Source organism: Lepidothrix coronata, unplaced genomic scaffold (assembly GCF_001604755.1).
Source record: "Lepidothrix coronata isolate B3197 unplaced genomic scaffold, Lepidothrix_coronata-1.0 Scaffold3, whole genome shotgun sequence".
NCBI classification, from domain to species: domain Eukaryota; kingdom Metazoa; phylum Chordata; class Aves; order Passeriformes; family Pipridae; genus Lepidothrix; species Lepidothrix coronata.
Window position 1 is genome coordinate 5,631,284 of NW_016690183.1, and position 27,115 is coordinate 5,658,398.

Below are 27,115 nucleotides of genomic sequence, written 5' to 3' on the forward strand. Positions count from 1 at the left end.
AATGTGTTTAAAGGAGCTTTCCGACAGTATGTCTTAAAACTAGCCACACAGGAGCCAGCTTAATTATCTTGCTTTTCTAGATTGGGCTACAGAGAGATGGGGAGAGGAATGGACTCCTGAAGCACTGGCCACAGAACTAGAAACGAAACTGCAACTTACCCGAGTTTGCTCTAGCACATCCCCATCAGAAGTAAGAAGGAAACCTTCAGTGAAAGAAAGAGTTGGGGAAAGGGACTAGAAAATCACAATAGGTAAGACTGTAAAAAGACATGGAAAGAGCATGAAGTAAGTACGAAATGATATAAAGTATGAAAAATGGGAGCAATAAGAAAGGAAGGATACGGAAAGCAGAAAATACATAAAAAGATTCAATAATTATATAGACAACACTAAGATTAGAAAAATATTTTTACCTTTTTTTTTGTTATTTTCATAACAGAAAAGATAAATGAATTTAGATCTACTCTGAGCTATTTTAAAACGATTTTGGTTTGGAGGTGATTGTTAGGCTTAAGTATTCTGACTGAATATATATCAGGATATGGATTATATAACATGCAGACTAAAAAAAGAAACAGCACTCCGTGGCACATACTGATTTCAGTAAAATAGTATGTGGGAAGGGCACATTTTTCAGGAAAGGCAATACCACGAAGGAGCTCAATCCCAATAAATGCCAGTTAAAGATGTTACACAAGTGCCATGTAGACAGGTATTCCACATGAAGTAATTTTACATCATTCTATATTGAAGCTAATTAAACTATGAAGACTTGTTGTAAATACACATTCTATTATACATTTTAATGTTTTTATATTTAAGACACTTGGTAATTCATTAATCATGTTCTTAAAATGTTTTTGTCTATTTTAATATCTTATGAACCAACTCTGCTGTAACCTTCAGTTCTCAGATTTCCAGATTCCTATTCTACTACTAGAATGATATAATTTCTTCTGTTTCTGTTGAATGACCAGATGAATGACTGCAAACTCATCATTACTCTTGGATTCCTTGTTATTCAAGTCACTTCAGTGCACTTTCTCTATAGGTACAGTGCACTTTGGTGTGGGTTACCTTTTCAAACTGGTAAGAAAGCTGTTAAGTGTTAAGCACCATGACTAGCTCAGACGGAATACTAAGAATGTCATTTGGACAGCTAACAGTGCTAAGGAAATGCAAGTATCTTATTACCCAACAGCCTATTACAGTTGTCCCACTATGGGTACTTTTTAGGGAGTATGCTTTTGTTTGCAAGTGTAGAGGTACACGTGTGACAAGTTTGCAGGCAGTCACAGATGATGTGAAGCTCCTAGGAAGCTGATGCATTAAGATGTCCTTGCATTGAGCAAGAGTAGCAGGAACAACTGCCCACACAATCTTTGTCTGTGTGTTGATTTGTAGCCTTCAGAATCTGTACTGTATTGCATATTTACTTATCTGTGAACATCACAAAAATATTCCCTGGGTTGTATGTGCTGAAAAAGCATAGAGAAAGAAAGACTATGTCTACTTTGTAGAGCTTAACCTCTAAATGTAAAAGGCAGATGAAAGTTGATATGGGAAATGGAGGAACTGGCAGAGCAGATTAGTGACACTGTCAGAGTATGGTGTGGTTTAACACAGCAATTAAGCACCTTGCAGCTGCTCACTTGCACCCCTGCAGCAGGATGGGAGGAAGAACTGGAAGGGTAAAAGTGATAAAGCTCAAGGGTTGAGATAAAGACAGTTCAACAGGGAAAGCAAGAGCCGTGTACACGAGCAAAGAGAAACGAGGAATTAATTCACCGCTTTCCAGGTCAGGCAGGTATTCGGCAACCTGTAGAACAGCAAAGCTCCACCACATGTAACAGTTACTTGGGAAGAGAAACACCATCACTCCAAAAGTCCCCACTCTTCTGTCTTCTTCTCCCACCTTTTACTGCTGACATGACACCAGATGGTCTGGGTCATATGGGATATCCCTTTGATCAGTCAGAGTCAGCTGTCTCGGCTGTGTCCCCTCCCAGCTTCTTGTGCACCCCCAAGTCTCTTCACTGCTGAGGCAGCGTGAGAAGCAGAAAAGGCCTTGAGGCTGTGGCAAGCATTGCTCAGCAACAACTAAAACATCCCTGTGGGTTATCAACACTGTTTTCAGCACAAATCCCAAACATAGCCTCATACTAGCTACTATGAAGAAAATCAACTCCACCCCTGACAAAACCAGAACAGAGTAAAACTGAGATTACTTGAATCCCAGTCCAGTAGTCTGTCACCTAAGACCTGAAGCTGTACTGCCTAACAGCAGGCACCAAAATAAGCTTTGTCGCATCAGATTCTCCTGCTAGTTTTCAGAGCGAAATAGGCACACTCAGAGGGAGATTTGACCGCTCCAGTATGTGCACAACCCTCTCAAGGCAGCCATCACTCTCTGTTGTGTAAAGTGGGAGCTATCTCCCAAGTCTGCCCTTGGGCATACCAGTTGGGCATACCTCAAGAGTAGTACGTCCTTAAAACCTGACCAGCCCTTACACAAAAAAACAGAAAAACACAGTTACAAACTTGAGAAGTATGAGTATGTTGATAATTAGCCAAGCAATAGTTTAACATATTCTTCACTCATTGTTACTTATGTTTTCTCAAAATTGCTACAAACTGAAGGCAGGTAAAAGCTTCTAGCTCTTTCCTTTTTGAGTGTGTGTGTGTTGTGTGTGTGATTCTCCTCAGAATATATGTGGATTTTGGCTGGGTGATTTCTTTTCATCCATCCGGCTACTTAGAAACTCCATTAAATCACAAATACATTTCATGCATCCTTATGTATTGGTAGTAAAATGTTGTCTAATAAATTCTAATACAGTTGTGCCACCAGCATAAAAGAGAAGAAATTAACCATAATACCAGGAAATCCTACCTTCCTGTATCGATTTCAGTTCAGCAATACTTCACAACACAAAGGCCCACATACCCACAAGACTCAGCACATGCCAGGGTAATTGATTTGGGCTCAAATATGAGGGTACCCTCAAAAACCAGTAAATGGTTTTGTTCTCTTTCTCTTTTGTTCCTTAGAAAAACGAAGTCTCTCCCACTCTGGAAGATTTATTGAGCTCTTAAAGGAAGAATGGATGATTTATGCATGATAAGGTGGTTTTCCAAAGAATGTGGTTCATTCGTTCATGTCGACAGAAATCTAAGATAAAATTACAGTGTTAAATTATGCATACTTGAGATATACATTGTGTGCTATGAAATGTGTGTTAAAGTAAAGGGAACAAGTATTTTTTGTTCCGTGGGAACGGAAGTTGCACATCAATGTTTTTCCCAAAGATTTGGACATGTTTTGTCTGATATATCCACTGTATCTTTAGCTTTTTAAAATAAGTGGAATTCTTCTATCAGTTGATTTCTTAGCTTTATTATAGTACATAATGCAAATACTACTAGCACACAATTAATTACATCTCTGCCTAATTACACTCTGTAATTTTTCCCTGCAAGTATTTTACATGCAGAGCTGTACTGGCACATATGCTAATACATAACAGAAGACAACCATTACCTACATCCTTAGAGCCACATTGCAAATGTCTACAGTACTGCCTGTAGGGTTTTAGGTACCCATGGTAGCATTTAAACACCAGAGAGCAGGGAGCAATTCAAACCTGTTGCTGCCTTGGGCTGTGAACCCCTAAGTTCTTATGCAGTCAGAAGAGTGAAATAGCTACAACACCTACTCTCCTCTGACAGGTTGCACTCTCACACTGATGAACCAGAGTCACACCCTAAAACATCTCAGGTGCTGCAGAGATGCTCTCACTGTGGTGACTTGTTAGCAATTGAATAGGAATTCTTAATGTAATGCATTTTCATGGAAATACTTCTGTTAGTTTTGAGTTAAAGAGCTCATTTCTTCCACTTCGGTTAGGCAAGGTGCCAGGGGACGCTTCCAAGCAAAAGATGAAGGGTATACTATAAACTCGTTTTAATTGCATTATCGTACGCACCTTAGGCCGCAAAATAAAAATTCAAAATAAAATTACATTTGTTGTCTTCAGATAGCTCTACAGGGAGATCAAAAGGACAAAGGCCACATCCATTAACAAGTAGCATGGTGCAAAATGGGGAGTGAAGTCCCTCCCACTGTAATTGAAGAGCAGGTTTGAGACGACTTGATGAAACTGAATAGCCACAAGTCCATGGGGCCTGATGAGATGCTTCCCAGGGGCCTGAGGGAACTGGCTGATGTTGTTGCCAAGCCACTCTCCACCATATATGAAAAATCCTGGCAGTCAGATGAAGTCCTCAGTGACTGAAAAGAGGGAAACACTGCTCCTATTTTTAAAAAGGGGAGAAAGGAGGCTGGGTACATATCAGAGACCCTCATCCCTGTGGCTGGGAAGACTCTGGAGCAGATCCTCATACAAGTAATGTTAAGCAGGTATGAGACAAAGAGTTAATCCAAGACAGCCACCACAGCTTCACTAAGGGAAAATTGTTCCTGATCAATCTGGTGGCCTTCTATGATAGAGTGACTACAGCGGTTGACAAGGGAAGATTGTCATCTATCCAGACCTCTGTAAGGCCTTTGACCTGGTCCCACATGACATCATTATCTCCAAATTGGAGATACATGGATTTGATTGATGGACTATTTGGTGGATAAGGAATTGGCTGGATGGATGCAGACAGAGAATTGTGGCTCTGTGTCCAGATGGAGGCCAGTGAAGAGTGGTGTTCCTCAAGGCTCTGTCTTGGGACAGAGCTCTTTTAATTTATCAGCGACGCAGAAAGTGGGATCAAGTGCACCCTCGGCAAGTTTGCAGATGACATGAAGCTGAGCAGTGCATTTGGCACAACAGATGGAAAGATGCCATCTAGGGGGACAAGCTTAAGAAGTGGGCCCATAGGAACCTCATGAAGTTCAAAAAGTACAAGTGCAAGGTGCTGCACCTGGGCTGGGGCAATCCTAGACATGAGTCCAGACTGGGAGAACAATCCACTGAGAGAAGCCCCGTGGAGAAGGACTTGGGGGTTTTCAAGGATGAAAAGCTGGACATGAGCGAGTGTGTGCTCGCCCAGAATACCAGTGGTATCTGGGGCTGCATCAAAAGAGGAGCGGCCAGCAGGTTGAGGGAGGTGATTGTCGCTCTCTGCTCTTCCCTCGTGACACCCCACCTGGAGTGCTGTGTCCAGGTCTGGGTTCCTCAGCACCGGAAGGACTTTCATTGACTGTAGAAACGAGTCCAAAGGAGGGCAACCAAGATGATTAGAGGGATGAAGCACTTCTCTTTTGAGGAAAGGCTGAGAGATTTGGGGTTGTTCAGTATGGAGAAGCAAAAGCTCTGGGGAGATCTCATTGCAGCCTTCCACTACTTTAAGGGGGCTTATAAAAGAGAGAGTGTTGTTTTACATAGGGAGATAGTGATAGGACAAGGGGGAAACAGTTATAAACTAAGAAAGGAAATTTAGATTAGCTCTTACAAGAAATTCTTTATTGTGAGGGTCGTGAGGCATAGGAACAAGTGGCTCAGAGATGATGTGGATGCCCCATCCCTGGAGGTGTTCAAGGCCTGGTTGGACGGGGCCCTGAGCAACATGTTCTAATGGGTGGTGTAATTGCCCATGGCAAGGGTGTTGGAACTAGATGATCCTTAAGGTCCCTTCCAACTATTCTATGCATAGGGGCATTTCCAGAGTGAAAGAGGTGCTAGCAATGCCCTAGTAAACCACACCGTGTCTTACAGGGTGAAGGCTGTTTTGGACTAGCTCTAGTATTGAAGGAACAAGGAAGTACTGAATGGCTGCACACATCAGCATTAATGAGACCTTAACTATAACTCACCCACTCTTCCAATGGAAGGGTTCTGGAATATGTAGTAAGAACTAATACAGTATAGAGATACTCAAAGGGCTGCAGAAGTTGGGCCAGGATTTCTTGAGGACTCCTGAATCATCGTGTGTACAGGATCATGCAAAGACTCTTCCAATCTTTTCATGGTCTAATGAAAAGTCGACTCATAGCTGGCATGCAAACTTTTCCCTGTCACGAAATACCAAAAACATTTTGTGTCTTCTTTTGGCTGTTTGGTTGACTCAATGTTACCAGCTTTCCTTTCCTTCTGTCCTTTTTTTCCTCTCTCCATTTAACAGAATCCAACATTTCTTTAAGTAAATTACTGTATTTGGTATTTTCATCAGAATGATTTGCATCTGGAATTTGCAAAAATTAGCTCATACTGAAATGTGAGGCCAATGAAACTAAATCCTAGAGGGATATGTACTAAACACTGATTAAATATCCAAGATATCAAAAATTGCAGAAAACAGACCACAGAGAAAAACGATGAAGATTTTAAAGTGCACCTGCTTTGCAAACAGAGTGCAATAGCTGCATGAGGTGAACACTGAGATCAAAGTTTTCCATCTGAGGTGATAAATGGAATTTCCAGACTTGGAAACTACCTTCAGTCCAGTAATTATGTGGAAGAGGGGAGCAATACAAAATAATTTGTATTGTCTGTGAATATTGCAGTTACAGCCTGAAAGCCAAAGTCTCAAAATGAGCAGCCAATTTCGATATTATGCTTAGGTTCTGTTACATCACTTACATCATGAGTTTAAATCATGATGTGTTTACACAAAGCTCCCATTTATGTCCATGATTTAGCAGTTACAGACACAGTTATTAAGGCATCGTTGCTATTATTTCAATTATTGTAATTAACATGGATTATCTCATTGTTCTGGCATGTATAAAATCCTCCATGCATTGAGTGGTCCATGACTATTAAAAAAAAACAAAACCAAAAAACCCCCAAACCTCTAAGAGTCGCAGTGCTTCATGTTCCCTTCTGCCAGTGATCCTTAAACTCAGCTTATTTAATGTTTCCTCAGCTTATACTTGTCCCTGGAGGAAAGCTCCACTAAAAATAATTGTTTATAAATCTAGCGACAGATGTGAGGAATTTATCTCCTTACCACGGCAGGACACGCCTCCCCTATTCTCCAGATCGAGGATTAGCTGACAGGCAGGAGGGACAGACATCGGGCTACGATGTTTCCTCACTGCCTCCCTTCAGGGTTTCGGCCGAGACAAAGGAGGAGAAGCAGTGAAAGAAAGCAGGTGCTGTGGGACGAGCGGGACACGGCCCCGCACCGGGATGACTCCCCCGGGGCAGGAGCGGGCACAGGGCGCGCGCCGGAGAGCTGGGGCACCTCCCGCCCCTCCCCGCCCGTCACCCGCCGCGGCCGCACACACAACGGCACCGCCCCCGCCACGCTCGGCGCGCGCCCTGGCCGGAAACAGCCCCCTCCTTCCGGGACCGGGACCGGGACCGGGTCCGGGTCCTCCCGCTCGCGCCGCGCTACCCTGGGCCCCGCCGCCCCCCTCAGCCTCCGCCAGCACTGCGCCTGCGCGCCCCGGCGCCTGACACCGCCTTCCCCGCGCGGGGCGGAGGCGGGCGGGGCCACGCCCGGTGACAACGCTCCAGCCCCTGCGGCGGCGGCGGCACCCCCAGCCCGGCTCCGCCCCGCCCCGCCCCACCAGGGCCCGCCCTCCGCCCCGGGCCGCGCGCGCCTCCGGCCGTGCGCGCGGGGGCGGTGCCAGGGCCTCACCTCGCGCGCCCTGCCCCTCCTTGCGCGCTCCTCCGGCGGGCAGCGGAGCGCGCGCGCCGCCGCCGCAGGTGAGCCGGGCCGAGCCGGGCCGAGCCGAGCCGAGCCGAGCCGAGCCGAGCCGGGGGCGCGCGGGCCAGCCCGGGCGGGGGGGGAGCGCGGGGATCCCGCACAGAACCCGCGCCGGGGGGCGCTACGGTGGGGGTTAGGGGAGCTCCCGTGCGGGCGGGGGCTTCCGGCGGCTCCTTGCCCGCCGCTCTGCGCCGCCCGAGGGTCGGTGTCGAGGCGCGGCCGCCGCCCGTCGCCGGCGGTGTGCGCCTGCCGGCCCCGCCTGGGCATTGGGACAGGCGGGTGGGGGCCCGGCCGCCGGTCCCTGAAGGTTACGGACGCCGACCTTGGCGACCTCCGGCCGGGGCGCAGGGGGAGCGGGGCCTGCCGCCTGTTGCGGGGCGGGTGCGGGTCCCGGGGCTGCGGCGGCGCCGCCCGTACCTGTAGAGGGCGGGGCGCGGTAGCGCCGGCACCCGAACAAAGGGGCCGCGCCCCGAGGCTGGCGGGGAAGGGGCCGCGGTGCTCATCCCCCGGCCGGGCTACGCCGAGCGATGACGGGTCCTGCCCTGGCCTGGTGCCGCAGACCCTGGTGCGTGTGAGTGTGTGTGCGCTGCGGTGCGAGGGTGAGTAAGAGCAGGGTTTCTGCAACGTGTAATTGCTGCTCGCTTTCGTGTGCTGCGCTTTTCTGTAGTTACCGGTGACTATAGCTTGTGGTTGCCTGCAACAAAAGGGAGAAGTACAAAGTGTGACTACTTAGTTCCCTAAATAAAAGAGCCTTTCGATGCTCACCTGTTTCGTTAGGTAAGCAATTTGGTGTTCGCTTTTGGGTTTCTTTTAAATAGAAGCTAATAGCTTCAGCTCCTTCGCCTTAATTGACTCTTTGAAATGAAATTGTAAAGTGGGCCATACATATCCCGAGAGTAACCTGGAGAGCAACTTTTGTGTACGATCCGTGTGTTTGTTTTGTAGCATCACGGAACTGTTCTAGCAGAAAGACTGCCGAAATGTTTATTTTCTGACGCCTAATGTTTTGTTTTAAGCTTGCATTCCAGTTCTCATTGGAAAGAGAATTGCATTCTGCTGTGCAAATCATTACACTTGCACGAGTGGAAGAATACATACCTCTGCTGGCATTTTAGTGTCTGGCAATAGGTTATGGAGAGATCTGCACATAAAGATATCAGTCATTCTTTGTCTTTTCTGCTGGAAGTTAAATTGAAAAGAGAGGAGCTCCTGGGAGAGGGGCTGCATTGACTGGGAGAAGAGACTGGTATTCTGTTAGTTTTCAGGATAATTAGCAGTGATTATAACTGGAGTCTTAATAATTAATCATCTTCTTTTCAGCTGACTCACTAATTTCTTAGCATACACCTCAATATTTAAATCCTGAGAAATTGCAAACACTTTTAATAGAACGAAGAACAACTGTTTGATACATTATCTCTGATGCAGATTATATCCTGCAGTCTGTGCTTGTGAGACAGCTCGTCAAACATTTTTTTGTGGAAGCCTCCAAATGGTAGAAATTTTAGGAGTTGCCAGTGCTAGTCATGTTTACCGTTTTTTCTTTTCTGTATAAATAGGAAAATATGGTGTACTGTTGCACAAAAAGATCAAAAAAAGCCTTCAGTCCACTGCATAGACTCGTCTGTGAGGTTAAATAAACTGTGATGCTGAACAGTGAATGTACTCCTTTACTATTGTAAATTCCTTGATCTCAGTCTTCACTTTGTAGTGTTCTTCTGAATTTGAGGAAGGGAAAGATGATAAACATTTTAAAGTGAAGTATTTTGAGTTGAATGTACTTTGACCATGTTGAAATAATACTGTCTTTATTTTTTTAGACCTTAAGGAGAGGATTTTTAGCCATGAAAGTGAAAACTGGAATGTCTCCTAGCTGTGCATTTGTTGTAATCTCTGTCACCTGTGGCTGTGTACTCTTTGGATAAATAATCCATAGAAATAGTAGGCTACTGGGGAGGAAGGATAGGAGTGGAGAAGTGGGGCAGGGAGAGGTGTGGCTGTGAGGATAAGGCAGTACTGGGTGAAGGCAATGAAGGAGGAAGACAAGACTCTTAAATAAGCGTGGTTGGAGACCTTGCAGTGGTCCATGTGTCTTCTGTATTCAGACTGACTTACACCTTCCGTAAGAACAGTTGTGTTCTTAACCTCAGTTAAGTCATGCACTGACAACCCGTATTTACTTTTTCTAAGGGTCTACCATGAAACAGAGGCGTTATGTCTCAGATGAGCTTTTACTCCTGTTAAATTTCAAGTGTATGTGACTTGAAAGAAAATAATTGCTGAGGCAAAGGATGTTGCTGTCTTAGAAACTGATGTATGGCAGTCTGCTATACCAAAGGATAATGTAGGTACAGTGTATTATTATGTAAAAAGTTGTTTAGGAACTGCATTTAGCTAATTGACAACATCATGATTTTTGCTGCAGTTTTACAACTGAAGAAGAAATAATTATATGAGAAAAATCTTTTAACTTTGTGATTGGATTTGTTTGCTTTGCCACCCTAGCAAGTGCTGTAGGATATAGTGGGAATCAGTGGCTGATCACATGTGTTCTAGACAGGGAACTCCCCACCCCCTTGAGAGTGCTTACAGGCAACTTCTGGTAAACTTCTAAGGCTCTAACCTATTGAAATAACTTTGCTTCTAAATCGAAATCTATTTTATGTGAAGAAGGTAGTTCAGTAGGCTAGTGACAGCATTCTTGTGAACATATTGTAGCCTGTCAACATCACACATGCAGTTATGGGGCAAGTGTTTTTAGCCTGCTTTCTACCTTGTGAAGAATTGATGTGAGGAACCAAGCGAATAGAATAGTTGGTATTACTGTATGTCCACTAAATGTTCTGCAAAATGCTTTAAATTTTATGAATTACTAAGTAGGGAAGAAATGATTGTATGTTGTTAGTCTACTACAGTACTTAAAATCAGCTCTCAGAGTGGTTCTAGAATGTTATTGTTAAGTCTTACTGACTGCAGAATCTGAAATTGTTTATAGTCCTTGTGGATATAAAGAAATTAGAGCCACTTTAACTGTAACAAATGTACCTTGCAGACAGTCCAAGGCGTTATTAAATCCTGTTTTCCTCCTACTTCTGCTTTCTTGACTGTTACAAATCAGAGTGAGCACCTAAAAAGGAGTTATCTGTGGTTACAGCTGCTTGTTGAATCTCTTTGGTAGATGTGGATCCCACAGCCATCAGGTTAGGCTTATACTCTTGAGCCTTAGAAGCTGAAAAAAAATCTGAAATTCCTACAGAAAAAACAGTGTTGGATTTAGAGGCAGGAACAAGTTGTAAAGAAACGTCTTATAGACTAAGTAACACTGCCTTAGAATAACCTGATGAGAAAACTCATTGCCTTTGCCTGGAGGGTGGCTTAGTATTTACTACTAGTGTTTTGTTTAGGATTAGGTTTGTCTTTATCAAAATTCCCATCACCTTTGGGACAATAGGTTGGTAACACTGAAGTGTCCAGGCTGTGTATAGATGGGGGAAAAATGAAGAAAAGTGCATTAAAGAGGTTAGACAACACAGAGAGAAGATGTAATGAGAAAGACAGCTACTATAGAGAATTCAAAGTAAGCTATGCTGTAATCACTTTATAATGCTAATATGGAGAGGAGTCAAGAATGCAGGGAAGGTAGAACAAACAGGAGATGTAAAGTTGGTTGCATAGTAACTCTGTAATCCTTACTGGAATTGATAATAGTGGAATTGATGATGCTTATTTTGTGATATTGGCTCCTTAGTTCAAGTAATTACAATGTACACTGAATTCCTACCAATACAGTTCATTTAATGCATTGTATTTTTCTCTATAACAGTAAGTTTACTACATCATTTGATGCAAGAATGTGGGAATGTCAGGTGCAGTGGCCCACAAGGTTTCATTAAAAGTTGGCATGTAAATACACTGTATGACCAAACAAGTATTTCTGCAAATTATGGAAAATGCGATGTATGAAGGAGCTTTGCACTTGTGCTTAGTAGATAGATAGCAGGGATCAGCCATACATCCAGGCCTTGTTACCTGTTTCAGTTTACTCTCTCAAATGCTAACCTAATATCCTTCTGTGCTACTGTTAAACTTGATCTTTAACTCCGATCCTTGTTTCCAGGAGTCTGAGAGTGCTCTATGTGTAACACCCACATACAGGCAGTCAGAAATGTTTCTGTCAACATTAGAGTGCAGTAAACATGGAAGTCTTACAAAAATGAAACTCCTGTAAAGAACGTAGAAAGGCAGCTATGTGTGTTCTAGTCCTTCTCTTTGCTAGTACTCCCATTCAGACAGTGCAGAGTAAAGCTAGCCTGTCATATCAAGACTGAAGCAGTGTAGTCCTGTTGGTACAGCTGTGCTGTCTCCTGTAAAGGTTTTTAATATGGAAGTAGTTAATTCCAGCAACACTTTACCCAGTGGGATTTGTTTCAGACCTCAAAATAAAAGAAATTATACAGACAGGAAAACAGTGGCAATGTGACAAACTTCTGCAGGCATGCTGTGTCAGTCCCAAAACCCACTCTTGATGGGTGAGGTCACACCATGAAAGATGTTTGAGTAGATGGACCCAAAGGCCCTACTCAAAGCAAAGCTGGTAGCAGCTGATCCCTAACCATCTCTCGCTGTTACCCGTAGAGATCAAAGTAAGCAAAATTAGTGAATTCAAGTGGTTATTATGTGGAAGGGCTCTTTTGGGATGACACCACTAGATTGTAAAGTTCTTGCACAGTTAAACACCTAAATTAATTCCACCTATGTAGCAACATGCAAATAAGCTTCATTCCGATCCTCAGAACACTTGTATTTTAAGAAATAACACTGCACACTCTTAACTGATTTCTGCAAGATCAGAATTTGTATTTAATATACAAATTTAGAATTCATTGCATTCATTCATGGCTAGGCTTTGTGAACGAAGATTTGGGAAGGCTCTATCCACATTTGTTGCAGGAACGCTGGTGGCTTATGAGGCCAATACGTGACAGACATATCCGATTGCAAAAGGCACAGCAGAGACTCCTTAGGTGGTGTATTCTGCAAGACATGGTTCTTTCTGCATTGCCTTTTCTCCTCAAGGGTGATCCTGCGTGTGTTCTCAAAGGAGACAGCTGTGTTATAGATGGTGTGTCTCCAGGCCTCCCGATTTGAGGCCAGAGTAGACCAGTTATGTTGATCAATATGGCCAAGGCTGAGATGTTGTTTCAGGGAGTCCTTGTATCTTTTCTTCGGGGCTCCTCTCTTGTGGCAGCCAGTGGCAAGTTCACCACAGAGCAGGATCTTAGGGAGGCGGTGGTCCTTCATCCTGGAGACGTGTCCTGCCCAGCGCAGCTGTGTTCTCAGTAACATGGCCTCAATGCTTGTGACAGCTGCTTGTTCTAGAACAGATGTATTGGTCACATAATGTGACCAGTGGATGTTTAGGATTGTACGGAGGCAGCGTTGATGGAAGCGGGATTGTACGGAGGCAGCGTTGATGGAAGCGTTCTAGGAGTCCCAGGTGGTGGCGGTAGATGACCCATGATTTGGAACCATACAAGAGAGTAGACAACACTATGGCTTTGTAAACACTGATCTTGGTGCTTTTCTTCAAGTGTTTATTACGCCATACCCTTTTGTGGAGTTTTCCAAAAGCACTATATGCCTTTGCTAACCTGTTTGCAATGCTTCAGTTACTGGTTCAGGTACACCTTATTACAACTTGAATTCTCTGACTTTTTATAAGTTTACATTTTTGAAGTTGTCACTTATTTGAAAATGAGTATGAAATTTGTTTTTCATTGATATAGTTCACATAGTGAAGTCAGTGATGCAGCACAGGTCTTTGTGAGTATGATTTGTTAAAGCATCTTTCCCCACTGCTCCAGATTGTGTTGATTCAGGCATGATGGCTTTGAGATTCCAGTTCATTCATATGCACTGGACGTAAGGTGTATAATAAAACAGGAAAACTTAACCTAGAAAGAAAACCTTGCACTCATGACTCTCATCTATATAGTCAGTCCAGGGTTCTCATTCAGAATTTAAGGAGCAGATGCATTAAGCTAAGTATCAGAAACTACTCTCTGTTCAGCAAGTTCACCATCTAAAATGTTATTAAGTGGTTAGTGTTGCAAGGAAGAAAATATAGCTACATGTAACTTTCATAATGTAACACCCGTGTATTCTGCAACATCTTGGAGTACCCCATCTGAAGACACTCACTAACTTAAAATGCATAAAATTCTAGTACTTGATTGTTTTTCCCTGTTTAATGAAGACTATGATATGAATAATAAAGCAAAATTAAGATGCTGATAAAGAACAAGAAAGCTGCCCATCTGAATTATTAATTTGGTTTGCATCAGTAGTCATTTTGTTTTAGTGTATAGTGTAACATAAAGGACTGCTTTTAGAAAAATAATTGAAGAAATACAGATGTATTTCCTTCAGAAATATTAAAGAGAATTAACCAAGTGTTTTTTCCAGGTGCAGCACTTTTTCTGTGAAAAACTTGTCTCAGCTGTGATTGTGTAACAATGGTTAAAAAGGAGCTGTTGCTGCCATTTGGACTTAAAGAAGTTAAATTCCAAATCTTAATCCAAGCTATGTCTCTGTCCTCTTTCTTACATCTTGTTTTGATAATAACTTGGATTTCAAGTCATGATTTCAGCTTCAGCTGTGAGGGGAAAATACTCACTTTTGACCAATATAAATTGCATATCTTAAATATCTCTGTGCTTTGTTAAGAAATCCCATTACAGGCATTGCCAACTGATTTTTCCTGTGTTCAGTGTGGGAGGTTATAGTTTTTAGATTGATGGTTTTCAAGAGACCAGTAGCTGATCTACGAAATATTTTAGGAAAACCTGTATATATACTCCCATGTAGCTGTCTCCCTGTCAATCATTAATTTTGGGCATGTAGTTATTAATTTACTGATGGGTTTACAGTTACAATTACACTTAAAAGAAAGGTTTTATAGTGAAACTGCTCACAAAAATGCTAGAATTTCTCACCTCCTCTTTGCCCAAGAACCAGAGTGAGATACAAAATGTTTGGTTTTGGAATAATTTAGAAGCCTTAGAAGGTCCTGATTTTTGAGAAACTTCTTTACTGTCCCTGTGTCTTTAATGTTTTCTATTGGATCTTATTGGGAAAGTTGATCTTTTTAAGTAACTTGATTTGGCACATGTTGAATTTTTCTAGTAAAAGAGTATATTTCTCTTAAATGAAAGTTAAGCTATATCTGTTGTATTTTCTGTCTTGAAGTCAAAGCAGATAGAGGAATGAAAAAAGGTAATGCAAGTATTCTCTGCAAGATATAGGAGTTAGAAATGAGACAATGTTTATAACATACAGAATTCAAGTGAGTTTCTTCAGACTGAAGTATTTTGAAGAGCATTGCAAAAGCAAATTGATTCTAGTGATCTTAAATGTGGCTTGGAAAATTTGAAGAAAACAATCCATTGTTTGAGGAGTGAAGTTTTATAGTTTATGTTGTAATCTTTCTAATAGATTTTACTACAGTTTTAGGAGATAAGACTTCTTTTATGGATATGGGGGGAAATATGTTTCTGTGAGGAGAAACTGAAACAATCTTGTAGCCAAATTCTAGGATTTCTTTTAAGAAAATATGAACCGTGAAATACAATATGATAAAATACTGAAATGGCCATAACTAACCCAGTCAGAATGATGTAGTTAGATGGTCAATAGTTTGACGGAGATATTTTCAGGAACATAATTTCCATTTCTCAACAGACTTAAGATCATTCATGCTGTTGTCTGTGACCAACAGGAATGGCTCTAACAACACTAACTTCTCCAGTCTTTATGCAGGACTCTGACTGTCGGTGCATTAAGGTAAAAGAAATAAACCCCTCAAGGATAAAAGCTGTAAAATTAGCTTCTGACTCTTGTGAACTGATGCTGCAACTCAATTGAAAGCTTGCAAGTGACCAGCTGGAAATAAAATGTTTTCATAAGTCAGCAGTAGTGAAGGTTTTGTAGGCCAGAGAAAATCCTATATTATACCATGCAACGTTGAAAAGGTATTAGGTCACATACTTCTCACTGGAATTTAAAGGGTTATGTGTACAGAAAGGAGTACAGCTCACACTTGGTAGCATTTAGCATTGCAACATGTGTGGAATTAAATCAATTAAATGTTGATAAAGATATTGGATTTCACCATAGACAGACTTCTATAGTAGTTCTTCCCTGGGGAGACTGGCCTTTAAAATAAACTGGATTTTGTCTGTGACCACTGCTGGAATGCCTTTAGCTCTTATATTGCCTGTCAGGACATGGGAAGAGAGACACGCTGGAGAGACCCATCTAGTGATGTGTAATAGTACACAATCCCTAATGGTGCCTTTTCCAAGACTCTTTCCCTTTGGAGTAGTATTACAAAACTGATTTTTAGGTCGTTTATCCAAAGTTTTTGATAGCTGCTTTACTTGGTTACCATTTAGTCTGAAATTAATGTTGTGCTTGCTTCTGTGTTCCGAAATTGATCCATGATTTTAACATACAGTTATGTGTAAATAACTTTTCTTAGATAGCTTGTTCTGTTAAAATTTGAAACTTATACACATTCTTGTAAGTCAAATGTTCTTCAATGTTCTGCATTACCATATGCAGTATAAGAGCTGTAAGTATTCAAACAGGAGCAAAACGCAATTTTTGAAAGTTACTGCTTTACAATTTAGAACATTCAACTTGAAAATATCTTCTGTGGTACTGCAAGAAAAGTCTAATCAGTATTTTAAGCAGGGGAAGATCAAAACCACCTTGCTCTGGCACTTAATGTGGAAATTGATAAATCAACCTGAATATTAATAATTTCATACTGAGTTAATTAACTGAATGCCCTCTGTTTCTAGCCATTGCATGTTTTATGCCTATAATGTGTGAAATAGCCATAAAAGTCTACTATATATCATTCAAGTGGCAAGCATATGTTGAACTAAAAGACAATTAATTGCTCAGTTGGGTCTTTTAGGTCTATTAGATTAACTATCAATTTTTCAAATCATAGCTCTAATAGTTTTAGAATAAACTGCATCTAAAAATGGGGAGGGATCGACTAATGGTGTTTCAACTTTGTGAATGCTGTATTACTCTGCAACATCAGGTGTATAACCGCTCGTGTCCTTGAATCACCTACTCAAAAGGTTAGTTATGAATTTTTGTGAGTCATGATATGAAATCCTTGCTCCCTGAATAAGACAGAAAAAAAATTATGACTTTAGGAGGAGAAATTTGCTCTGCATAGAATAAAAACAGAAAGAGATGTTACCAGAACAAAATACGGTTATAAAAGTACTGCTCTCTCAATAATACTACAAAAAAGTACTTATGCATTTCTAATTGGGTGATAAAACAGATGGCAAAATCATAAAATGAATGAAGTAACTTACTTTGCCAAGTCAGATTTCATTAAAGAAGTTTGCAACAGCTGGATGATTCCTTAGAGGAATAAAAGGAAATTTTTGAAATGCAAAATCCAACATGCTCCTATTTTATTAGGTTCCGTTTGGCTGGTGTATTGATGCAGTCTGCCTGTGAGGAGAGAGAACACTTGCCTGTATTTGTGAAGAGGAGATGGAGAACTTGGTGGTACCTGCTTCTTGATGTCTCTTGTTAATGCCCTGCATTTGGTCCTGTGTGTTTGCACCATTTGTGCTGTGGCCTTTGATATAAATGTGCTTGCACTTGCTAGAGCACTTGTTTCCTGCATCCTTCATTGTTATAAGCTGTTTTATTAGCACAAAATGTAAAGGATAGTGTATTTTAGTATTTCTACTCTGTTGAAACTTCATTCAGCGAGGCACTGAGAAGCAGAAGAAGGCAGTGCTTGCCTCAAATGATTTATTTAAAAGCTTAAACCTTTTCTGTGTCAAGAATTTCATAGGAGCGTTATTCAAACAAGGCTTCTATGTTCATTCTGTCTGTGCTAATACTTAAAAGAATTTAAGGGTGTTCATGTGAATTTTCACTGTAGTACTATATGTCTGGCTAACAGGGCGAAAGAAGTTGTTTTGTGAAGGATTAATTCCCTGAGCTATCAGCATCAGAACTTGTCTTGGTGCAAAGACAGATGCCTGCAACATATACAGATTCCATAAGAGTGTTGGGTGCAGCCTGCCATGAGCCTGGTGATTTGGTTTTGCTTTGCAGATACCATTTGTTTCTAGATTTCTCTATCATAAGTTAACTTTCCTGACTATTGAGCAGTAAAACTATTTGGGTGGAGTTCTGGTTTTAGCAAGTGTGAATCTTAAGTCATTCTTCCTGGCTGTAAAAATGACCGTGCAAATATTTGTTTTTTCTAGAAAACACAAATCTGGCATTCTGACATTCTAAAGGAAGGTTATAGGGGTTTTAACAATTAACAAGATAGTTTTGTTAGAGGAAAACCTATATTTTTTCAAATATGTCTTTTGGAAGCTACCTTTAGACCTTTCTCAAAGAATCTACTTCATGAAGCCAAGACAATAGGCTGCTTACATTTCAATCTTCCTTAAATTTCTGTAGTGCATACTGAAGTGTACAGGGGCAAAAAGGACACACTGATGATGTTTGAGATTCCTTTTGAAGTGTGATTGACAAAAAACCCTCTGAATTTATGATACTGAATATGCTCTGAACAACTTTTTGAATGCAGTGCTCTTGAACTGCTTTTCAGAGTGAACTGCTGAAGCTCACGCTGCAAGCTCTGGCATAGTTCCTCCAAGGGAACTCCATTCTTATTGCTTTCCAGAGCAGCTGGAAGCAGCAGCTCTGTGAGTGAAGCCTGCCTTACCAGTCAAAAGTTAGCTTCCAGGTATGCTTTCTTGTACTTGAAACACAGCATGAAAATCACAGAATCACAGAATATGCTGAGTTGGAAGGGACCCACAAGGATCTTTGAGTCCAACCCTCAGCCCTGCACAGGACCATCCCCAAGAGTCACACCATGTGCTTGAGAGCATTGTCCAAATGCCTCTTGAACTCTCTTAGGCTTGGTGCTGTGACCACTTCCCTGGGGAGCCTGTTCCAGTGCCCAACCACCCTCTGGGTGAAGAACCTTTTTCTAATATCCTACATAAACCTTCCCTGACACAACTTCAGGCCATTCCCTCAGGTCACCACAGAGAAGAGATTAGTGCCTGTCCCTCTTCCTTCCCTCACGAGGAAGTTGTAGACTGCAATGAGGTCTCCCCTGAATCTGTTCCAGGCTGAACAGACCGAGTGACCTCAGCCACTCCTCATACAGCTTCCCCTCAAGGCCTTTCACCATTTTTGTTTCCCTCCTTTGGATGCTCTCTAACAGCTTAATATCTTTCCTATATTGTGGCACCCAAAACCGCACACGATATTCAAGGTGAGGCTGCACCATGCTAGGATGTCTTAGGTGACACTAACTTAAATGTGTTCTTGAAGTGCTTCCCTGAGTTCTTAATTGAATAGCTCTAGTGAAACCCCTGAGCTGTTGATTCAGCATTAGTAAAATTCATACTTGGAGGCAATACATTGACTCTTACATTTTGGGGGGGGGGGGAGAGGGTGGGGAAGTGTCTTTGTTCTATATCAAATGCAGAACAATAGTATCTCCCATGGTTGTAATTTGACCTTTGACAGGAGACTTATTTATGGGTAAGTGATGTGGGAGGCTCTTCCACAGATGTCCCCCTCATCTGTTTCAGCCTTTCATTAGTTTTGCTTGTGGTGGAAAACCAGCAGTTAGTACCATAGTACCTGTTTGTCTGTCTTCCCTCTAAATCCATGCAAGTCTATGGATAGCTTTGACAGGCTAGTGACATGTAATTGTTCCTTCTTCTATCGCGACGGCTGTTACTGTTAATTCTCTCCTCATGGTGTATAATCTTAAATCAATACAAAATTAATACCTTCTGTTAATATGCTAGATTACAGATCTTCATGTTTATAAATATAATCTAAGAGAAGACATGACTCTTACACTTCATGTTAAAGAAACACTTCAGCACTATCAGCTTCAGAAAGTTAAGTTCCCTCAATGATTAGAATAGACTGAGATAGGGCACCAGCCATGTAATGAACATGTGAAAGCAGAAACAGTATTCCAGACTCTTGCATAAATGTGTATATTACCAAAATTATTTCACAGTGTAACTTTAGTCAGTTGAACTATGAGAGCAATTTTATTGCTGGTGTGCTTGAGTTTGTTACTCTTCCCACTGATCTCTGGCGCAGTCCAGATAAACCAATGAAAGTATCTAGAACTCTTCCCGATGTTTTGTAATAGCCATAACATAACTTGCAAAAAGCGAGGAATCTTCAACAGGGCTAGATAATGGTTAAGGAACCTTAGTACACTTTCATTGTTTTGCCAGAGTGCTTATATGCTGGAAGTGCTGTAGTTTTGCTTTCCCTGTGGTCAGCTATGTGCTGTTCTGGGCTGTCTTTGGTGCCAGCAAGCTTGTTTAGTTAGCTGATCTGTCCAAAAAACAGTACAGATTAATTTTTGTCTAGAGCAACTTCCTAAGTGCTTTGCCACCTAGTGCTATTGGGAGAAAGGTTATGGAAAGATAGTCAGACTGTGCCAGGTTCAGTTTATGTCAGCCTTGCAGACACACACAGCTGGGTTCAAGTGTTGTGTGTTTTGTCAGTGTTTTATGTGGACAGTGATGTAGCTGCTTCATTTTCTTTTCAGCACACTACAAGGTTTGAAATCTTAAGACCTTGATTTTGTTCTAGACAGTTTCTGTTGTTTAGTTTGTCAGGGTTTTCACGTGCTGTTACATGTGGGTTTCAAGAAATTTCCTGATGGAAATGCCTTCCTGGAAGTCATCTTGCGGGATGCCAAAGAAGCTTTTTGGTTACAAAATGCTGAAATGATGACTTGAAACATATTCTGACTTCAGAAGCTGTTGCCTAGTTCATGGCTATGCCCAGAAGCTGGCACTAAGGCCCTGTGGAGCCTTAGGAAGTCTGTGAACTTCTTTGCCGGTGTTTTTGTGACTTCTTGTTGGAGAAATCTGTTCTTCTGATGATGTCTTCAAAGTACAAAGCTGCAGGCATGTGGGAACCACTGTTCTTTATTGCAGTGTGAGGTAATTTACAGGATCAATGGGCCTTGGTTACTTGATTAAGAGTTCGCTGGTTGACTTTTCCAGTTTAAGTGCCTGTGTATGGTTACAGTTTGAAGTACCTGTCTCAAGGAGCTGGGAAATGTAGATCTTTTGCCTGAGATTTGCTGCTGCTGAGAGATAGAACTTAAGTCAGTTTTCTACCCTTTGCTTTTGTTAGTATATGTGTGGTCAGTCACCTTAGTAAATTTGTTTTGTAGGTGTGGGAGACACAAGCACCTTATGTGGTGTGCCCTGGAAAGCTTTGGAAAGAAGGGCTTACAAAACCTTGAATGTGGTTTAACTGCTTGTTAAACTCATGGGAAGCAACAAATCCTAATTACCAGTTAAACATATTTATGTCAAAGGATTATTTTCAGGAGAGAGGGAAATACTTATTGTGAAAGTTTCTACCTTGTTCTGAGGTTGAGGTTCAGGAGGCCTGTTCCGCTATCTAATGAGACTAGTCATTTCTAAGATAGGTTTGAATATTTGTGTTAGTTCTCATCTCTTTCTAGGCTTCTACTTTTAATTCATAGTGATTATTTAACATTTGAAATACTTGTTGTGCCTTAATAAAATACTGATACTACTTCATGCAGAGCTTGACAGATGTTGTGTGTTTAAACACCAGTCAAACTTGAGCCATGGAATGACACTTATTATAATAATGCTGATCTAACTTAAAAAACTTCCTTACTCTCCAGTTCTTAAAACAGTAGGTATCGTATATCCTGTCTTATGTCCTCATGTATCCTATCAGTTTCTGGGTCATGGGCTGTTTCTGCTGTTCTGGTTTCAATATTGTAATTGGAAGGAACTGTTGGGAGGGTTAGACTCTGCTTGCCTGGAATTGCCTCCCTCCTTTTCCAGGAACACTTTTATTGCAGAAATATCTGACTCATTCCTGAGGTGTCTTCCAGATACTTGGCATCTAGTATATGCTAGTGCTGTTTCCAAAGAATACATTCTCAAGTATAATTTTGCTGTTGTTAACCAAACTGAAACTACTAGACTCAATAAACAATGAAGTAACTAGTTGAATTTGTGATCTTTTCATAACAGATAAGATTATATTGCTTGATGGTCCTTGGGGACATCAATATGTTGTCACTTTTCAAAATTCTTGTTCCTGTGCTTTTTCTCAGAAAGCTGAACTTGTAATTTTTAGGTCATGTGAGGCAAGAGTGCTTTGAATCAATTTGGGGAATTAAGAAACTTTGGAGAATATTTAAACTCACTTAGAAAATACTGTCAAATAATTACCATAATTTTTCACTTCAGAATAAGATAAGTTTTAGCTAATGTTTCGGGAAGTGATAGATTGTACTAAATTTAAAGTACAGAGTAGTGCAGGTATTAATTTCTTCAATTAGCAAAAAAATTAGTTATTTGATTAGAACAGCATGAGTTTCCATTACTAAATTTTCTTTAATTGTTCAATAAGTAATTGATAATTTTGCCTTTCTGGAAGTATTTTGGTCAAAGCATACTAACTATAGTTCTTAATATTGTGCAGGCGGCTCACATATTTCAATTAAATTACTCCTATTCCTTCAAATGTATCGAGTTCTAACCCTGTTAAACAGAGTAAAGATAGGTGCTGTAACATATCAACAAGTGGTTGTAAGTGATGTTTGTTATATAAAGGAGTCTTCAGAGAAGAAAGTTACTCATCATAAAAGTGAGTGGGTAATGAGGTTAATGTGACAGACTCAAATTTTTATGTAATCTTAAAGGAAAGGAAATGAACTGGAATTCCATTTTGATGTATTAGTTTTATGTAGGCTATAAAATTAACAATAAAAAGTTGGGTTTTTTGTAATTGAAGGGCACCACCATCTCTACTTATTAACTAGAACCTACTATACTAGCTGTACCAACTGTGATTAAACACAAAGCTGTGTATAACTAGTCCCCTTCAAACAAATGTCTGCAGCAAATCAAAGTCCTACTGTTAAGGACAACTACATATTCACAAAGCCTGCATTCAGCTTTATGTATAGTACTGCAGAAGATGCCAGCTGAATTTGTGCCTGTAATGATGTGACTTCGGTGTAATGCTTTTCTTTCCCTGGTCTGCTCTTGTTGACGTTGCATATACAATACTCCAGGGAATCAAAACAGGCAGAATAAGCTCCTTGACCTCTTTTGGTCTCATTCTCTAAGAAAATGAGGCTGATCATATGCTCTGTTCTTTGTTATTTTTCAGCCTATAGGCCAGTTTTGGGTACATTTTGTCAGAGATTCAGGTGTCTTTGATAAGGTAGTTTCTGTAAATTTCTTTAGTGTGTACTGCTGGCTGAAGAGGGGGAAGTCTACCCTGTGATTCACAGTGCTCCCTGTGAAGGAAAGGAAGTAATCTAAAGTGTCATTTGTTGCCCTGTTTGGATGGTACACAGCTACTCTGTTGGCCACTTTTTTGCTCCCTCTAACTGTATGAACCTTGGGATTATTGCATTGAGGAGGGATGTAGAGGACAAATGGCATGGATATGTAAGGAAGCATGCTTTGATTGTTTTGGAGCAAATTACTCTGTAAGAAAAAGCCAGTTGAGAAACAGGACAGCTTAAGAGGAGTCCTTGAATTTGATCAGACAAGCAAGATGAATGAGGGGCTGAAACCCATTAGATTTTTTTTCACCCTTAAGAATATTTTTATCTCAGTTTATTGGACTGAAATAGTAGATGGGAGGACAAAATATAGACTAATAAAGAGAGATCAAGGATTCCTGCTTTTTGTTTTCTTCTTCCCTAACATGTATTTGCAAAGATATCTTCCCTGAAAATATTGTCCCTGAAGATGAAAAGCTTTTTTTGTCTTGGCACCTGATTATCTTACTCTTGTAAATCTGGATAATCACTCTGTGGTCAAAGACTTTATGTGTCCAAGTCCTGTCACAGAAACAATGTCCAGCTCACTCCTCTGGTGGGTGGGTGGAGCTGAATGCTGGATGTTAGGTTTAAATCTGTGAGGGACTACAGGTAACATTTTTTGCACAGAGGAGCTTTGATGTAAGGTATAAAACTCAGGAGAACTTTGTATTGCTACAGGTAGAAGCCAGCAGCTTTCCAGCTACAAGTTCCTAGATTATCTTAATCATGTAAATATAACTTAAAAGTTATTTATTTACCTAATCTTCTTTCCTTTGATTAGATTATTAGACCATTGGACAAGATGCCATTGCTGATGCTAACATGAATTCCTACCTCTGCAGTTCTTAGTTAATCTAATTTCTCCCTAGCCTGGCTCTACAAAAACGATCCTAGCTCCACCTGGAAGCCTGCCATTAAATAGAGCACAGAATCATGGGGATGGTTATCTGCAAGCAGGCAGTAAAGCAGCTGTAGGAGCTTTGAGAACTGCTTACTTCGGCAGAACAGTCAGATTCATTTGTTTGTGTCCTTATCTGCACAAGTATGTTGGAAAAGGGCAGTTTCCTAGGAGTTTATCTGAAGTGGAGGTGAGGACTGATCTGTAGCATGGTGGTTAGACAATGCTTTTGTCCTTTTCAGTGAAGGTGTTGCAGTACATTGTTGAGCCAGTTAAGCTTTTGCTTCTCTTCCAACTTGTTGAACTACACAAAGAACTGTGTAAAAATAAACTTTAATATATGTCATCAGCTGTATTATGGGATTTAGAGTGGGTGTGGTAAAAACCTGACTTGCAGAAATGGATGATATAGCTATTGACAACACCCTGCTTGACTCTGTGTGTGTCTCTCTGCTGTAGGGTGACATAGAATTTGACTGCAGGATAATCCAGTGTTTATCTTCTGACTCCCAAATAATTTTGCATTGTGAAGATGAAAATAATTAAAAAAAAATCACAGTACACATAATAAGATGCTTTCTTGAGCTTCATACAACAAGGTTCTTGCCACAGTCTCTGTCAGTTTTATCATAATTATAAAGTAGGCCAATTCAGAAACTAGATATAACCCACATTAATACTACTTATGAAAATAAACCAGGCTACATAAATTATGGGTGGAAAGACTTTGTCTGTGAAACTTCATCTCAGATGCTTTACTGTTAAAATTGGAATCTAGGTTCCTCTTTGCTTTTCAAAGCACACTGAAACAGGTATGTGGTAGTAGCTTAAAACTTATCACTTTCAAGCTGTCTCTCCTCTCTGGCACAGTACTTGCTCTGAAGCAGTCTCTTTGGATTAAGTGTTGTTTGCACAGTATCATATTGCCTTGTACTTGCATTGTTTGTAACTTATTTCTCTCTTTCCACGTTGTCTACTATCAGCAGGCCTGAGTTTTGCTAGAGTTGTATCTTTACTGGATTGTGAAGAACTTGGCCTCCCTGAGCTGCCTCCTACTACAATGTGTAGCAGAGTATTTATGACAAGCTTATCTTTGGGATTTGAAGTCTGTGGTAGCATAAATCATAGAATTATAGAATAAGCCAGGTTGGAAAGGACCTCTGAGATCATCAAGTCCAACCCTTAATCCACTACCACCAGAGTTACTAGACCATGGCACTAAGTGCCACATCCAGTCTCATCTTAAAAACCTCCAGGGACAGAGAATCCACCACTTCTTTGGGCAGCCCATTCCAACTCCTTCCAGTGAAGTTTTGTTCAGTATTTTAATGGAATGTTGTTTACTGACAGTTATTGATGGCTTGGAATACTGCTTTGACTGGTTGGGTCAGGTTTTTATAATTTCAAGGTTTTTTGACTCAATCTCTTATGCTTCTTTGAATGGGTGTTATCAAGACTTCTGAAAATGATTGGCTGCTATAAAATCTTTCTGGTTAAAGAATTTTCAGGGAAAAGGAGCATTGTCACTAACTTTATTATTTGTAAGGATCAAATTGGAAGTGGAAATGTGTTGGGTTCTTTGTGTGTCAACTGTTGCAGAGAGTACAAAAAGCAGCAACTTCTGTTTGTCACACTAGGACATTACTTGTTGAATTGCAACTTGAAGTAAAATATCAATTTCCACACTGCTCAATCCACTTAAAGACTAGACGTTAATTTACAACAAGTATTACAGTGAAACATTGCTATTGTATATTTGAATTCAGATTGTTTGCACAAACTCACCTGACAGAGGTCCTGCTGAATTCATTTGGACTTGTTCCAGTATTGAAGTACTTACGGAAGAATAGTCTGTTTTCTTGCTCAGAGTACGCCATATCCAGGTATACTAGTGCTTCAATTTCTCTGCTTCTGTGGGTATATATTGTAATCAAAGCTTCACAAACTGAGCTGTTGTTAGTTGGTAAATGGAATTCAGATGAATTTTCTTTATATTATTTGTCTGAAATACGTACTAAGAAGCATGACTTTCAGGGTATGTTTTTCCTTTTAAGAGAAAAGTGGAAAGACAAAACAATGGAGTATTTCAAGATGTAATGTAGCTTGAAAACATGCGCATGGCTTGGAACTATTTTCCTGTTCTTGTACTGCCTCTTGAGTAAAAAGGAAGCAATGGTTCTTTGTAAGCCAAAATGGAAATGTGTTTTTGTTCTCTTCCATCTCCTTTTTAAAAGAACTTGTAACATAATGTTAGTTGTATTTCTCTGCTATGGCTCTATAAATGAGTACATTAGCTTACTCATACTTACTTCACTTAGATAATCTTTTTGGGGAAAACAATTTAAGTGACTTAGTTTTCAGTTGCATTTTTAGAATTTCTTGACTGCAGAATGGTACTGATGTGATCTGAAGAGTTTGTCATGTGGGTTGTGGGTTAACCTTGGTAGGCAGCTAAGTACCACACGGCTGCTTTCTCGCACCTGCTCTCTACCAGTGGGATGGGGGAGAGAACTGGAAGGGTAGAAGTAAGAAAACTTGTGGGTCGAGATAATGATAAGTTAATACATTTTAAAAAAAAAAGGAAACAAGCCCAAGGAAAACAAATTATTAAAAAAAAACCTTGCTTACTGCTGGCCAAGCAATGCCCAGCCAGTCCCTGAGCAATGGCAGTCCCAACAAACTTCAAATGTCTCTGCCAACTTTTATTCCTAAGCGGTGGTATGGGGATATCCCTTTGGTCAGCTGTTCCAGCTGTGTGTCTCCTAGCTGCTTTCTCATGCCCAGCCTACTTGCTGGCATGGCAGCATGAGATACAGAAAAGGCTCTGTATTTATTTATTTTTTCTTCCAGGAAAGATTGGCTGAATCTCTACTGAAGCTTTAGTCAGCATGCTTTTATACTTACCTGCCTCACTGCTAACAAAACCTTAGTGCATGGACTCAACTAGGGATTTTGATAAAAGTTTTAAGAAAATTGTCATGCTTCGCATTCTGATAGTTTAAGCTGCACACAAGGGTAATTCATTATGCAGGAGGATGTAATTTTAGTGTGACGTTTCCTTCACCCATTGTGACCATTTGACAATGAGGTAATAGTGCCTTGTT

At 40.8% G+C, this 27,115-nt stretch overlaps 3 protein-coding genes and 1 long non-coding RNA gene across 18 annotated transcripts in view; 2 read left to right on the forward strand and 2 right to left on the reverse strand.

The window, feature by feature from the left end:
- Window positions 1-329, forward strand: part of YAE1D1 (Yae1 domain containing 1) — a 26,058-nt gene extending 25,729 nt beyond the window's left edge. The window contains exon 5 of the mRNA XM_017820590.1: window positions 81-329. Within this exon, the coding sequence (XP_017676079.1) occupies window positions 81-238 (158 nt within the window). The 3' untranslated portion in view covers window positions 239-329. The remainder of the gene's footprint in view (window positions 1-80) is intronic.
- Window positions 1-7,370, reverse strand: part of LOC108500019 (mediator of RNA polymerase II transcription subunit 1-like) — a 27,615-nt gene extending 20,245 nt beyond the window's left edge. For 5 of the 10 annotated variants that reach the window (XM_017820568.1, XM_017820540.1, XM_017820532.1 and 2 more), the window contains exon 1: window positions 6,961-7,370. In XM_017820568.1, coding sequence (XP_017676057.1) covers window positions 6,961-7,027 — 67 coding nt within the window. In that variant the 5' untranslated portion in view covers window positions 7,028-7,370. Of the gene's footprint in view, window positions 1-5,824; window positions 6,023-6,960 lie in introns of all 10 variants that reach the window. The other 5 variants (XM_017820549.1, XM_017820512.1, XM_017820497.1 and 2 more) reach the window with 3 other exon arrangements.
- Window positions 7,371-7,604: 234 nt separating this feature from the next.
- The window catches only part of RALA (RALA Ras like proto-oncogene A), a 32,568-nt gene continuing 13,057 nt past the window's right edge, over window positions 7,605-27,115 (forward strand). For 2 of the 6 annotated variants that reach the window (XM_017820626.1, XM_017820618.1), the window contains exons 1-2: window positions 7,622-7,664; window positions 17,176-17,265. The gene's annotated coding sequence lies outside the window, so the exon portion shown is untranslated. Of the gene's footprint in view, window positions 7,665-8,245; window positions 8,265-15,481; window positions 15,508-17,175; window positions 17,266-27,115 lie in introns of those variants that run through there. The other 4 variants (XM_017820643.1, XM_017820619.1, XM_017820634.1 and 1 more) reach the window with 4 other exon arrangements.
- LOC108500117 lies at window positions 19,241-27,109 on the reverse strand. The gene is made up of 3 exons (XR_001875757.1): window positions 26,916-27,109; window positions 25,797-25,922; window positions 19,241-19,514 (listed from the first exon to the last, which is right to left on the reverse strand). It is a non-coding gene; the product is annotated as an uncharacterized LOC108500117 (long non-coding RNA).